General features: G+C 40.1%; 1 protein-coding gene across 1 annotated transcript in view; it reads right to left on the reverse strand.

The window, feature by feature from the left end:
* Positions 1-7,756: 7,756 nt before the first annotated feature.
* Positions 7,757-12,941, reverse strand: part of LOC310714913 (translocating chain-associated membrane protein 1-like 1) — a 22,145-nt gene continuing 16,960 nt past the window's right edge. Inside the window, exons 6-11 of the mRNA XM_083520981.1 lie at positions 12,373-12,457; positions 11,419-11,489; positions 11,107-11,211; positions 9,876-10,019; positions 9,479-9,639; positions 7,757-8,358 (exon numbers count right to left, since the gene is read on the reverse strand). Coding sequence (XP_083377107.1) covers positions 8,285-8,358; positions 9,479-9,639; positions 9,876-10,019; positions 11,107-11,211; positions 11,419-11,489; positions 12,373-12,457 — 640 coding nt within the window. The 3' untranslated portion in view covers positions 7,757-8,284. The remainder of the gene's footprint in view (positions 8,359-9,478; positions 9,640-9,875; positions 10,020-11,106; positions 11,212-11,418; positions 11,490-12,372; positions 12,458-12,941) is intronic.

Raw genomic sequence — 12,941 nt, forward strand, 5'->3', positions numbered from 1 at the left:
TGAGTGGGGGATGAGTGAATGAATGAGAGATTTAATAAGTGAGTGGGGGATGAGTGAATGAATGAGAGATTTAATAAGTGAGTGGGGGATGAGTGAATGAATGAGAGATTTAATAAGTGAGTGGGGGATGAGTGAATGAGTGAGAGATTGAAAGGATGAATGAGCGAGTGTGTGGACGGACATTAGGACCATGGGCAGGAGGTGTGTGTGAGATGCAGGAGGTGTGTGTGTGTGTGTGTGTGTGTGTGTGTGTGTTTGTGTGTGTGTGTGTGTGAGAGAGAGAGAGAGAGAGAGAGAGAGAGAGAGAGAGAGAGAGAGAGAGAGAGAGAGAGAGAGAGAGAGAGAGAGAGAGATCAGGTTCAGTGTGTGTATGATGCTGAACCTCACACTGAACTTCATCCTGAACTCACTGCTACAGCCACCAACCCTCATCCCTACCCGTTACCATGGAGACGCCTCACTGTCTCACGCTGGCATCACATTCGGCTCAGGGAGTGCCAAGGAAGACGACGAGTGAGAGAGGAGAGAAAAAGAGGGAGAAGAGGAAGAAATAAATTAAAGGGAGAATGAAGAAAAAGGAATACAGTGATAGATAAAATAAAGGAGGGGAAAGATAGGAGAGGAAAGATAAAGGAAAAAGAGGAGAAGAAGAGAGCAGAGGAGAGATGAGAAAAAGAAGAGAGGAGAAAAGGAGAGTAGAGGAGGTGAGGGAAAGATAGGAGAGGAAAGATAAAGGAAAAAGAGGAGAAGAAGAGAGCAGAGGAGAGATGAGTGAAGAAGAGAAGAAGAGATGGAGAAAGTAGTGTTTATTACTATAGAAAAATAAAAGTATATATTACTACTTCTGTGAGCATATTTAAATGTGTGAATAACTAAGTTTTATGTATTCAAATTAATAAGTTGTGTAGTGGCCACGCCCCCAACAAGCCATGCCCTCGGCAAAACACGTCCCCAACAGGCCACGCCCCCAGAAAGCCACGCCCCCAGCACCCCACACCGGTGCTGTGGAATTGTACGTTTTTAACTATGAACAAAGCTCAAAGCTTTTTAAACTTTATAGTCTGAAGCATGCATCAGTTACTCAACATCATGTTGTTCTAAAACAACAAGACTTTTATACATATTCAGAACACAAATAAATAAAGTTTAATACCTGATACCTGAGAGATTTCTGTCCGATGCAGTTATTAGGATGAATTCCTTTTAGTTTACACAAAGCATTTGTGTTGCTTCATAAAAATGAGGTTGTCCACCAGACCCACATGGATTACGTTAATAATGTCTCTGCTACGATTTTGGACACTGAATGTGTAATTCACAGAGTCTGTGTGTGGAGGGACAGGTCTCAGATTTCATAAACTTCCTTTGTGTTTCTGAATGAAAGTGAACAAACTGTGAGTATATGAAAGGAAATACGTTCACCAACATTTCGAGTCTGAGGGATGATAATTGGATGAACGTATTGGTAACAAAACTGTAATATTGTCTTTAATACATTTTAGTGGGTATTTTTATTGTATGGTACTTTAGATTTTATAGTTGAATGTACATTTTAGTTGACAAAACAATATTAAATACCTTCATGATAACGTCATCTTGTCAATCAGTTTCTTTCTTTGTTAAGATGTTATTTACATGGACTTTATATAAAAAAAACTCCAGTAAAAATCCTCTGTTTTGACCCAGAAAGTCCCAAACTAAACCCTTCATTTTGGAACGAAATTCAGTGACGGAACTGAACAACCTGCCACAGGACTTCTGGCTTCTTTATGGACTATTTATAATAATATTTATACATAAAAAAAAAAAAACCACTTCATTTTATCCAGCAGGTATTTCTTGACCTTGAAAAGGTCGACTCTTCTTTATTAAGTGTAAAAAAAAAAAATTAACAAACTTGTTTTTTTAAATGAAATAAATGTTTTGTTGTTTGCTTGTGCTTTCGTTTATAATTCAATAAAAAGATAAGTTAAGTAATTTGACAGAACAAAATATTTTAAAGCATTTAGTCTATTCAACTGAATATAAGTGTTAGTACATCTTACAGTTTTACAATCTTACAATTTATCAAGTCAACATTACTTCTGTTTTCTAAGGCAACCAATTTCCTCAAAATGATTTTTAATAAACTCAGTGTAAGAAAAAAAACTAGAAATATTATTATTATTTAATAACTACAATTAAAACTGTACAAAAAAAGTGATTGATTTAATATAAACATATTACATTTAAACATAATTCTATCCAAATATTTTTCTGAATTATTCATTTTAAAGATTTAATGAAATATAAAATATAATGAATAATATTGTTTGATCATCAAATAGAACATTTAATCATCTTCTCCAACAGATTTATTTATTCTTATATTAATTTTATTTTCAAATTTTTCTGTTTTTGTTTTTATTCTAATAGATTTTTTTCCTTCTGGTTTTTATTCTCATTAAATTTCTTTTATTTTAAGATTTTTACATTTCTGATTATATTTTATTTATTTGATGATTTTTATTTCGTGGGTTTGTAAAATGTTCCTCTAACACCGAGTTTTTCTTTCACTACATCAAATAGCTAATAAACTGAGTGTAAATAAATGTATTATAGTTATTAATAGTGAAATGGCACGTGGCACAGCTGGCACACACACACACACACACACACACACACACACACACACAGCTAATTGTGAGCTATTAGTCTCCACTCCAGCTAATGACGTGTCTTATTAAACAGAGAATTCCAAATGAGGCGCGTTAAATCAGAAAGTTTTCCCTTTTAATGAACCTCATTTATATGGAAATGGAGCACGATGGCGGAGACGATCAACACACAGGAAAGTCCGAGCATACAGTGTGTGTTACAGTGTGTGTTACAGTGTGTCACAGTGTGTGTTACAATGTGTGTTTTAGTGTGTGTCACAGTGTGTGTGTCACAATGTGTGTGACAGTGTGTGTTACAGTGTGTGTTTCAGTGTAGGTTACAGGGTGTGTCACAGTGGGTCACAGTGTGGGTCACAGTGTAAGTTACAGTGTGTGTTACAGTGTCACAGTGTGTGTTACAGTGTCTCACAGTGTGTGTTACAGTATGTCACAGTGTGTGCCACAGTGTGTGTTACAGTGTGTCACAGTGTGTCACAGTGTAAGTTACAGTGTCACAGTGTGTCACAGTGTGTGTCACAGTGTCACAGTGTGTGTTACAGTGTGTGTCACAGTGTAAGTTACAGTGTCACAGTGTGTGTCACAGTGTGTGTTTCAGTGTCACAGTGTGTGTTTCAGTGTGTGTTACAGTGTGTCACAGTGTGTGTTACAGTGTGTGTCACAGTGTAAGTTACAGTGTCACAGTGTGTGTCACAGTGTGTGTTTCAGTGTGTGTCACAGTGTCACAGTGTGTGTTTCAGTGTGTGTCACAGTGTGTGTTACAGTGTCACAGTGTGTGTTTCAGTGTGTGTCACAGTGTGTGTTACAGTGTCACAGTGTGTGTTTCAGTGTGTCACAGTGTGTGTTTCAGTGTGTGTCACAGTGTGTTACAGTGTCACAGTGTGTGTTTCAGTGTGTGTCACAGTGTGTGTTACAGTGTCACAGTGTGTGTTTCAGTGTGTCACAGTGTCACAGTGTGTGTTTCAGTGTGTGTCACAGTGTGTGTTACAGTGTCACAGTGTGTGTGACACACTCAATATCACACACAATCTCTGTTTAGGTTTGTTAGTCTTTTATTTTTATGGAATTGTTTTAAACGTGAGAAGCAGCTTTTTCCTCCCTACAGCAGTGGTGGGATTTAACTAAAGCCCAAGTCAAAGAATTCTGTCAACAGAACACTCTCAATATCACAAGAGACATTGCCAGATCTACAAAAGCTCTGGAGATAGAGACAGTGGAACTCCAGCGTTTGGAGGCCACAGGAAATCGAGGACATATTGAAGCCCTCAAAAGCAAAAAAGCCAAAATGAACAACATGCTGGACACTACAGCACAGGGGGCGCTGTTTCACTCACACTTTAAAAGCGTCACTGAGATAGATGCTCCTTCTAAGTTCTTCTGGACAGAAAAGATTCATGCATTCTGTGAGAACAGAATCAGGGGATCTCGTGTCAGAGCCTTCTGAAATTCACCAGCAGACAGTCAGCTGTATAGCAGTGAGAGGTCAGGGGCTCAGGAGGTGGAGGAGAGCTTCCTCAATGACTTGCCAAAGCTCATAATCAGTGGCCAAGGAGTTGAACCGGGCGCTGACACTGGCTGAACTTCAGAAGGGTCTCCAGGGCCTAACCCTAACCCGAGTGAATAGGGTGAGTGGATGAGTGAGAAAAAGAAAGGAAGACTAAGTGAATGAATGTGTAAGTGAGAGAGGTTCGTAAGAAAAAGTGAGAGAATAAGTGAGAGATAAAGTGAGTGGGTGACAAGGATTGAGTGAGAGAAAAAAACGTGTACCCCTCCTTCCTTTAAAAGGCACATCTCACTATACAGATTATTATGATAGATTTTTGGAGCATGCTCAGTACACGTGTTTTTGAACGAGCCATTACTACAAAAACATGACTACCGTTAGTACTATTTATAGTCAATTCTGCCCTCTAGTGGACACATTTAACAATGCATTTTAAACTCGAAGCTTAACACTGAAAATTTTATATATAAATATAAATAAATATCACTGAAGAACAGTATGAGGAATTTTACTCTGTTGGACAATAAATTGGATCATTTTTGTTGATACTGTAAGTTGCACCACAGGAACCTTCTCACCTACATCAGAAGCTGACTTTACTAACACCCTTGTAGCTGAATAAATCTCCACAAAACATTTAGAGAAACATCTTCCCAGAAGAGTGGAGTTTATTACAACAGCAAATAAAACTAAATGTGGAACGTTCAAACATAGAACATACAATCTTATAGTCAGGCGTCCACAAACTTTGGGTTATATAGTGAGTATAGTCAAGTCTGTCTGTCTGTCCGTCTGGTCTGTCTGTCTGGTCCGTCTGGTCTGTCTGTCTGGTCCGTCTGGTCTGGATCCTGGTTTGTATTTTGTACAGTATTGGTCACATTGTTGACCTCTAAAAACCACTGTGACACTGTAGGTTAAAGCCAATGGTTTAATCAAGAAAGAAAAAATGTAAAAACAAGTAAACAGAATCACAGACAATTTGCATAAATACAGAGATCGATAATTACAGGACATACAGACAAGAATCTTAAAAAAATAATAATAAAGTAAAGAAAAGAGTAAAAATAAGCTTTGGTGCAACAGATTGAAACATTTTTTCAGCGTGTTTTTTTTTTTGTAATACTGTAATTTTCTGAAATATTTGACGCCCCGAAAAAAAAATCATGTCTCAGTTGTATGGAAGATAATGAGAAGCGACACGTTTTATTACTCAGAACACGTGCGCTCGAATTTTCTGTCTCATAGTCCAGAACAAAATACAGCAGGAAATCAACAGGAAATGATCAATAAAAGAAAAGGAGAAAAATTTCTGCTGAAAATACACAAAATCACCGCACGCCGAAAAACTCACAACAAGACCGACGATTAAAACACGACGATTCACGACCCGAAACACGGCGTTTTAGCACCACGTGCGTGATCAGGAAACAAATCTTAATAATGAATCAGAGAAAATATACAAATGACTAAATCAATTAAAACACACGGAAACGATAAAATTCACTCTTTACGTCAAAACTCCGATCTTTTCTACCTGCTGCATTTTATCATCATTCGATTGGTTTTCGAAGCTCAGGTTCCTCCTGCAGTACAAAAATAAAACAAACTCGGTGAAATCAAGCAGGATTAAAAAAATAAGTGCTAAAGAAAAGCTCATCTCTACAGTCAGTTTTTTTAGATCTATAAAAATAGTTTAAAAATCTAACAAGAGCTCAGAACAGTGTCTCGATTTATTTATCTACACGATAAAATCCGATCGAGTCTGAGGGCCGCGTGGCCGTGACGAGGTCGGCGTCAAAACACGGGGGGGAAAGAAGAGAAGAAAGAGGAATAAATAAATAACGTGACTTTGCTCTTTCCCTCCTGAGACGCCGGCACGTGAAGACAGTAAAACAACCCCCCGGAATTTAAACGTCTCATTACATTTTTAAGCAAATTATTAAAATGAATATAAATACAATAAACATTACCAAAAAATATCAAAAATAAAAGAAGTTTTGTTTTAAAAGTGATAAAAATAAATAAATCAGTAATTTCCCAGACTGCAGTGATTTATTATTTATATGATTTGATTTTAATACATGATTTAATTTCTTAATAATGACAGTTACAGGCAATTAAAATATTCACGAGAAAAAGAGAGAGAGAGAAAGAGAGAAAGAGAGAGAGAGAGAGAGAGAGAGAGAAGCAGAAATGTGTCATGAAGGAGGTGGAAAAAAAAATTAAACGAGCGAATGACGTCAACAATCACTGGGAAAGAGCAAGAGGTCACTTTTACACGATTTGGCAATTGAGAAGTGCACAGTATCAGACAGAGAAAAAAGAGAAAGAGAGAGAAAGAAAGAAGGAAAGAGTGAGGGAGGGTAAGAGGGAGAGAGAGAGAAGTGAGAGAGGGAAGGAGGAAGAGCAGGAAAGAGAGAGAAAGCAAAAAAGAAAGACGTGGGGGGGGGAATTATACACACAAAAAAATTCAGAGTGAGAATAGCTTCACTAAAACTCTCTCTCTCTCTCTCTCTCTCTCTCTCTCTCTCTCTCTCATTTTCTCTCTCTCTCTCTCAGAAAGAAAGAACACGGACACTTTTTCCACAAACAGAAATAAAAATCTGAAGCCACCTGAATCACTTAAGGACACTTGCGAGAAGACTGTATCAGAGAGAGAGAAGGGAAGGGAGGGAGAGAGAAGGGAAGGGAGGGAGAGAGAAGGGAAGAGAGGGAGAAGGACATTCAGGTATGAAGTTCTCTCCTGAATCCACTCGGTTGCACTTCGAGCATGTTTTCCACCACACACACACACACACACACACACACACACACACACACACACACACTCTCTCTCTCTCTCTCTCTCTCTCTCTCTCTCTCTCTCTCTCTCTCTCTCTCTCTCTCTCTCTCTCTCCTCTCTCCTCTCTCTCTCTCTCTCTCTCTCTCTCTCTCTCTCTCTGTCTCTCTCTCTCTCTCTCTCTCTCTCTCTCTCTCTCCTCTCTCTCTCTCTCTCTCTCGGGCAGGTAACAGGATTTGTGGGGACTCGACAATGACAAATGTAACAGTAAATGGATAAAAAAACACTACTGTACGTTCTTTAATAAATCAAAAACTGCTTTGGGAAATGAAGAAGGTTCAAGCACAGCCGGGTGCCAATACTTTTACACAAAAAAAAGGTACATGATGCAATTTTTTGTCGCGCGTCGCGTAAATTCAATTCATGTTTGTTTGTATTTCGCTTTTAACAATGAACATCGTCTCAGAGCTCAGAGCTTTACACAAATGTGATGAAGAATAAATCAGATCTTTATAAGTGTAGGTTCGTCCCTGATGAGCGAAACCGGTGGCGACTGGCTGAACAGGTAAACAGGAAGTGAACTCTACGTGTACAGGAAGCCATTTTAAATCGAGATCTTGAAACTTTCAGGAAAATCAATGACAACTGTGGTGTTAAAGATCAGGACAATTCGGACCAATCAGTGATCAATGCCGTTCCAAGCCCCGCCCACGTGCGGGATCACGTGTCCATTATCGTACTCCAACGCGTGGTGAAAAAGTGCTACCGAAGCTCGACACCTCGCTCATTTTCCCGCAAACTCAAAAATAATACTTTAAATCGTAAGACGAATCAATTTTTTACTGAACAAAAGTAAAAATAAAAAAAACGTAACGAATGCATTTAAAAATAAAATACTTGAACACAAAAATGGAGAAAGGTGATTCAGTGCGGCCTCTAGGGGGAGCTCTTACATCAACCAGAGTGGTGATTTTAGAAAAAAAATCTAAATAAAATAAACAAGTGTAATAAAACAATCTAATTTTTTTGATAAGATAAGAGCTACCAATTTTTGAGGATGATCATCAAGCCTTGAAGGATAGAAAGAAAAATAAATCGTGACACGCCTGGGGAACACCGACGATGTTCGGAAATGCTTTGTCCATTCTTCTCCTGGTGAACGCCGAACCGATTCACGCAGCAGAAGTGAGCGATTCAATCATACAAGAAATCGCGAAATAAAACCCGTATCCCCTCCCCCATCCCTCAGAGCGCCGATACATTCAGGAGAACCTTCAAGAACCTTTTTCTTTCTACAGCTGGAGTCGAGGAAGAAAAAAACACCACCGCGCCGTCGTCAGTGATCTTCTACGAGGTTTTGGACTTTCTGGATCGCGGTGATGTTTTGTCTTCTGCTTTCATCACGCCGTTAACGGAGCCTCCTGGAAGACAGAAGATGCAGGTAAAGGGATTAGCGACCAGAAAGAGCGTTCCTGCGTACGCAAACCTTTTGAAGTTTATCGCTAATGAGTGAGCTGGTGAGAGAAAAAACCCGAAACGAAGCAGGAACCCAAAAAAGTTCAGTTAAAAAAAAATGTCCAGTTCCATCATAGTTGAGGTTCTCACATGTTCACCGATGGACACCTGAACTGTTGTCCTGTGCCATTGTAGAAGATTCAAATAATTACAGTCTAAATCCACCCTAATGGTTCGTGGAACCATCCCTCAGCTCCATTGAGTGGTGTCCAATCAAAGAGAACTCTAATCAGAAGAAGGGCATGGTGAAGGATGAAGCAAGCAGGTCCAAAGGGCAGAAGGTGAAAGGATTAGCGTTACCATAGTAACGGTTCCAGACTCAGATCTTGTGATTTAGGAGATCTAGATCCAGGAACAAGCAACTATAGTTTCAGGAAATGAAGTTTTACAGGAATATGGAACCTGCTGATCCACTGTTGCTATTCATGAGCACGTTTCTAATCACTTTACTCCATCACAAGTTTATTCACGATTTGCTCCAATGTTTGTGAAGATGTTTAAAGAAGACCATTTTAAGCAGGACGGTTTGGATTTATGTGAAATAATAATATTGCTTTAAAGTCAGATTTCATTTGGAACATGAAGTTGAATAAATTCATTAGAAGTAATTTGTTAATTTCAACATATACTAATAATAAAAACAGCACAGTCAGTGTCAGCGACTCGCCTCTAGAGGCCGCTCTTGTACTGTATAATGACTTCAGACCTTCACTCCAGAAAAAACTGCTTTGTGCACAGGGGTATTGTCATGCTGGAACACGCTCAGGTCTCCTAGTTCAAGTCTCCTAGTTCAAGTGAAGGCAACATTTTTATTTTAGAACAAGAAATTAGTAGAAAATCAGGTGTCCAAATACTTAATCTTCCAGAACGTTCTGGAGAACTGAGAAGTTTTTATTCCTGAAATCTCCTTCAATCCTAATGAAAGATCTCTATATTCCAGCTGTCTTTATTTTCTTTAATAAATAAAGCTCCTTGGCGCACAGTGAGAGCGTCAGCAGGATGTTCTGAAGGAGAAAGTGAGCTCACCCCGAGATGAGTCCTTCTTGCCAGGTTTGTTCTTGGGACTGACGGTCTTCTTCTTGCTGCTCTGGACCTGAACCTGCTCTCTCCACTTCTTCAGCTGGAAGTTGATAAACTTCCACATCATCCAGGCTTGAGTCAAGCAAATGGCTGAGAGACAAGTCATCCTGAGCACGCGCACACACACACACACAGAGAGAGAGAGAGAGAGAGAGAGAGAGAGAGAGAGAGAGAGAGAGAGAGAGAGAGAGAGAGAGAGAGAGAGAGAGATTAACAGGAAGTGCACCTCGCCTCAGCGGCCATTACAGAAAACTCACTTCCTTCTACAGATTTAGACACTAAAACTAAACCCCTCTCACCTCGACTGGACTCGTATGATGGAATGATGAAATGATTGGAGTACCTGACAGTGAGAACGTTGAAGTTTCCCTCAGCCAGAGAAAAGCCCTGATGATCAGTACGGGAGAGTCCGAAACCAAATGTCAGGACGGAGAGAGTGAGGGTCAGGAGACGGGCGATGACGAAGAGCAGAGCCCACAGCGTGAACCTTAGACCCAGAGATTCAGGAGTTACTGAGGGAAAGCATTCACACTCCTCCTGCAGCTAAATACATCTCTGATCACATCCCACTGCTCTGATCACATCCCACATTCACTGCTGTGATCACATCCCACATTCAATGCTCTGATCACATCCCACATTCACTGCTCTGATCACATCCCACTGCTCTGATTACATCCCACATCCCACTGCTCTGATCACATCCCACATCCCACTGCTCTGATCACATCCCACATCCCACTGCTCTGATCACATCCCACATCCCACTGCTCTGATTACATCCCACGGCTCTGATCACATCCCACATCCCACTGCTCTGATCACATCCCACTGCTCTGATCACATCCCACATCCCACATCTCTGATCAGATCCCACTGCTCTGATCACATCCCACTGCTCTGATCACATCCCACTGCTCTGATCACAGCCCACTGCTCTGATCACAGCCCACTGCTCTGATCACAGCCCACATCCCACTGCTCTGTTCACATCCCACAATTACAGCTCTGATCACATCCCACATTCACTGCTCTGATCACATCCCACATTCACTGCTCTGATCACATCCCACATCCCACTGCTCTGATTACATCCCACGGCTCTGATCACATCCCACTGCTCTGATCACAGCCCACTGCTCTGATCACATCCCACATCCCACTGCTCTGATCACAGCCCACATCCCACTGCTCTGATCACAGCCCACTGCTCTGATCACATCCCACAATTACAGCTCTGATCACATCCCACATTCACTGCTCTGATCACATCCCACATTCACTGCTCTGATCACATTCCACATCCCACTGCTCTGATCACATCCCACTGTTCTGATCACATCCCACATCCCACTGCTCTGATCACATCCCACAATTACAGCTCTGATCACAAAACCAGTTTTTTTTCTATTCATGGAAAATAAATATAATATTACTACTATTTAATTATTTATTAGTTTATTATTTAAATCAACATTATTGTATTACTTTTTTTTCTGAATTAATAATTTATGATAAAGATATTATAACGATTTATTATGAAAACGAGAGGAGAGAAGCAGAAGTAAATGCACCCTTTCTGCTTGTTCTCGTTGCTGAAGTAGAAGAGACGTGACGCGTGGAACAGCAGCTCCACCAGGTAATGAGGGACCAGGAGAACCAACCCTAAACGATGCAGACTGAGAGAGAACACACACACACACACACACACACACACACACACACACACACACACACACACACACACACACACACACACACACACACACACACACAAATGTATGAACATCATCTATATCTGAACATCTCTGCAGATAAAACATGAGCTGGATCTTGTTTACATATGAGTCTCGTAAGGAACTTAAGAGGAACCCGAGGAGACTCACTTGAGGACGTAAGCACCGGTGATGTGGACGATGTAAAGGCAGATGTAGTAAAGCTGGCGAGGAATATCTTCCTGAAAACAAAGAACATGTAAATGAAATGTTTCATTGTGTTCCCGAGACACAGTTCCTGAACTCCTCGATCCTGAGGACACCCAAAACCCTATTAGGGAACAAAGTGCCGATACTGGAGACTCCTTCCAGGAATGTTAATAATCATGTTTTTATTTAGGGAAAACTTCGTCAAACCCATTACAAGAATGTTCTGTTTTTATTATAAAACGATTCTAATTGTGAAAATGATTACAGATTACATTCAGTATCGGCCAATATTCCACATATTACACTACACAGCCAAAAGTATTGGGACACACAAACTTGCACACACAATTGTCTTAGGCATCTTTGGATGGAGAAACATGAAATATCCTCTTCACTTGAACTGTGCATAAAGCCAGCTCCATGAAGATCTCCTGCTATAAACCCTATTAAACACCTTTGGGAGGAATGTGAACACTGACTGCACCCCAGGAACCTCCTCACCTTCTCAACTACATCAATGGAGACTAAATGAAATGTTCAAAAAGAAGCAAATATCTATCGTATGCTCAGGTGTCCACAGATTTCTGGCCATATGTGTATTTTAAATAATTAAAATTTACTATACAGATTTTTTGCATGTAATTTCTTTTACTAATACAAATTCTAAATGGTATTTTATTTATATATTTTCTTTACATTATGAGCAGTTGTATGTTGCATGTTGTATTGAAGAATCAAAATTTTATTTGGATGAATTCAGATTTTTTCTTTATTTGGATGTTGAACAGTGGATCACATTAGCATTAAATTAAAGAAGAATGAAAAAAGATATTAATAAATAAATAAAGGTGGAATAATATTTGCTCCTTCTGCCTGTTTGTTAAAATAAAACACATGATTGTTTGCAGTCTGTACCTTCCGGACTTTCTGAAAGTACAGTTCTGGCAGAGCGTGGAACCAGTAAGCCATCTGACAGATGTAGAAGAACTTCACCTGAAAACTGAGACATAAAGAAAAAAAAAAAAGTGACCCGACTTTTTATGTGGATTTAAATTTAGCCATGACATCAAGCTACATAAAGGTCAAAGTAAGCTGATAAATGGTGACCAAACAGTACAAATAAAAGCCTAAGAATCATCTTCTTCCGGCTGCTCCCATTAGGGGGCGCCACAGCGGATCATCCGTCTCCATACCCCCCTGTCCTCTACATCTGCCTCTTTCACACCAACTACCTGCATGTCTTCCCTCACCACATCCATAAACCTCCTCCTTGTTCTTCCTCTTTTCCTCCTTCCTGATGTCTCCATCCTCAGCATTCTCCTGCTGATATCCCACTCTTCTCCACCCACTCCACCCTGCCTGCACTCTTTTCTTCACTTCTCTAACACACTCTCCATTACTCTGCACTGTTGACCCCAGGTACCTGAACTCCTCCACCTTCTCCACCTCTTCTCCCTGCAACCGCACCCCTCCACTGCCCTCCC

The sequence above is a fragment of the Silurus aristotelis genome, assembly GCF_946808225.1.
Source record: "Silurus aristotelis genome assembly, chromosome: 19".
NCBI classification, from domain to species: Eukaryota; Metazoa; Chordata; class Actinopteri; order Siluriformes; family Siluridae; genus Silurus; species Silurus aristotelis.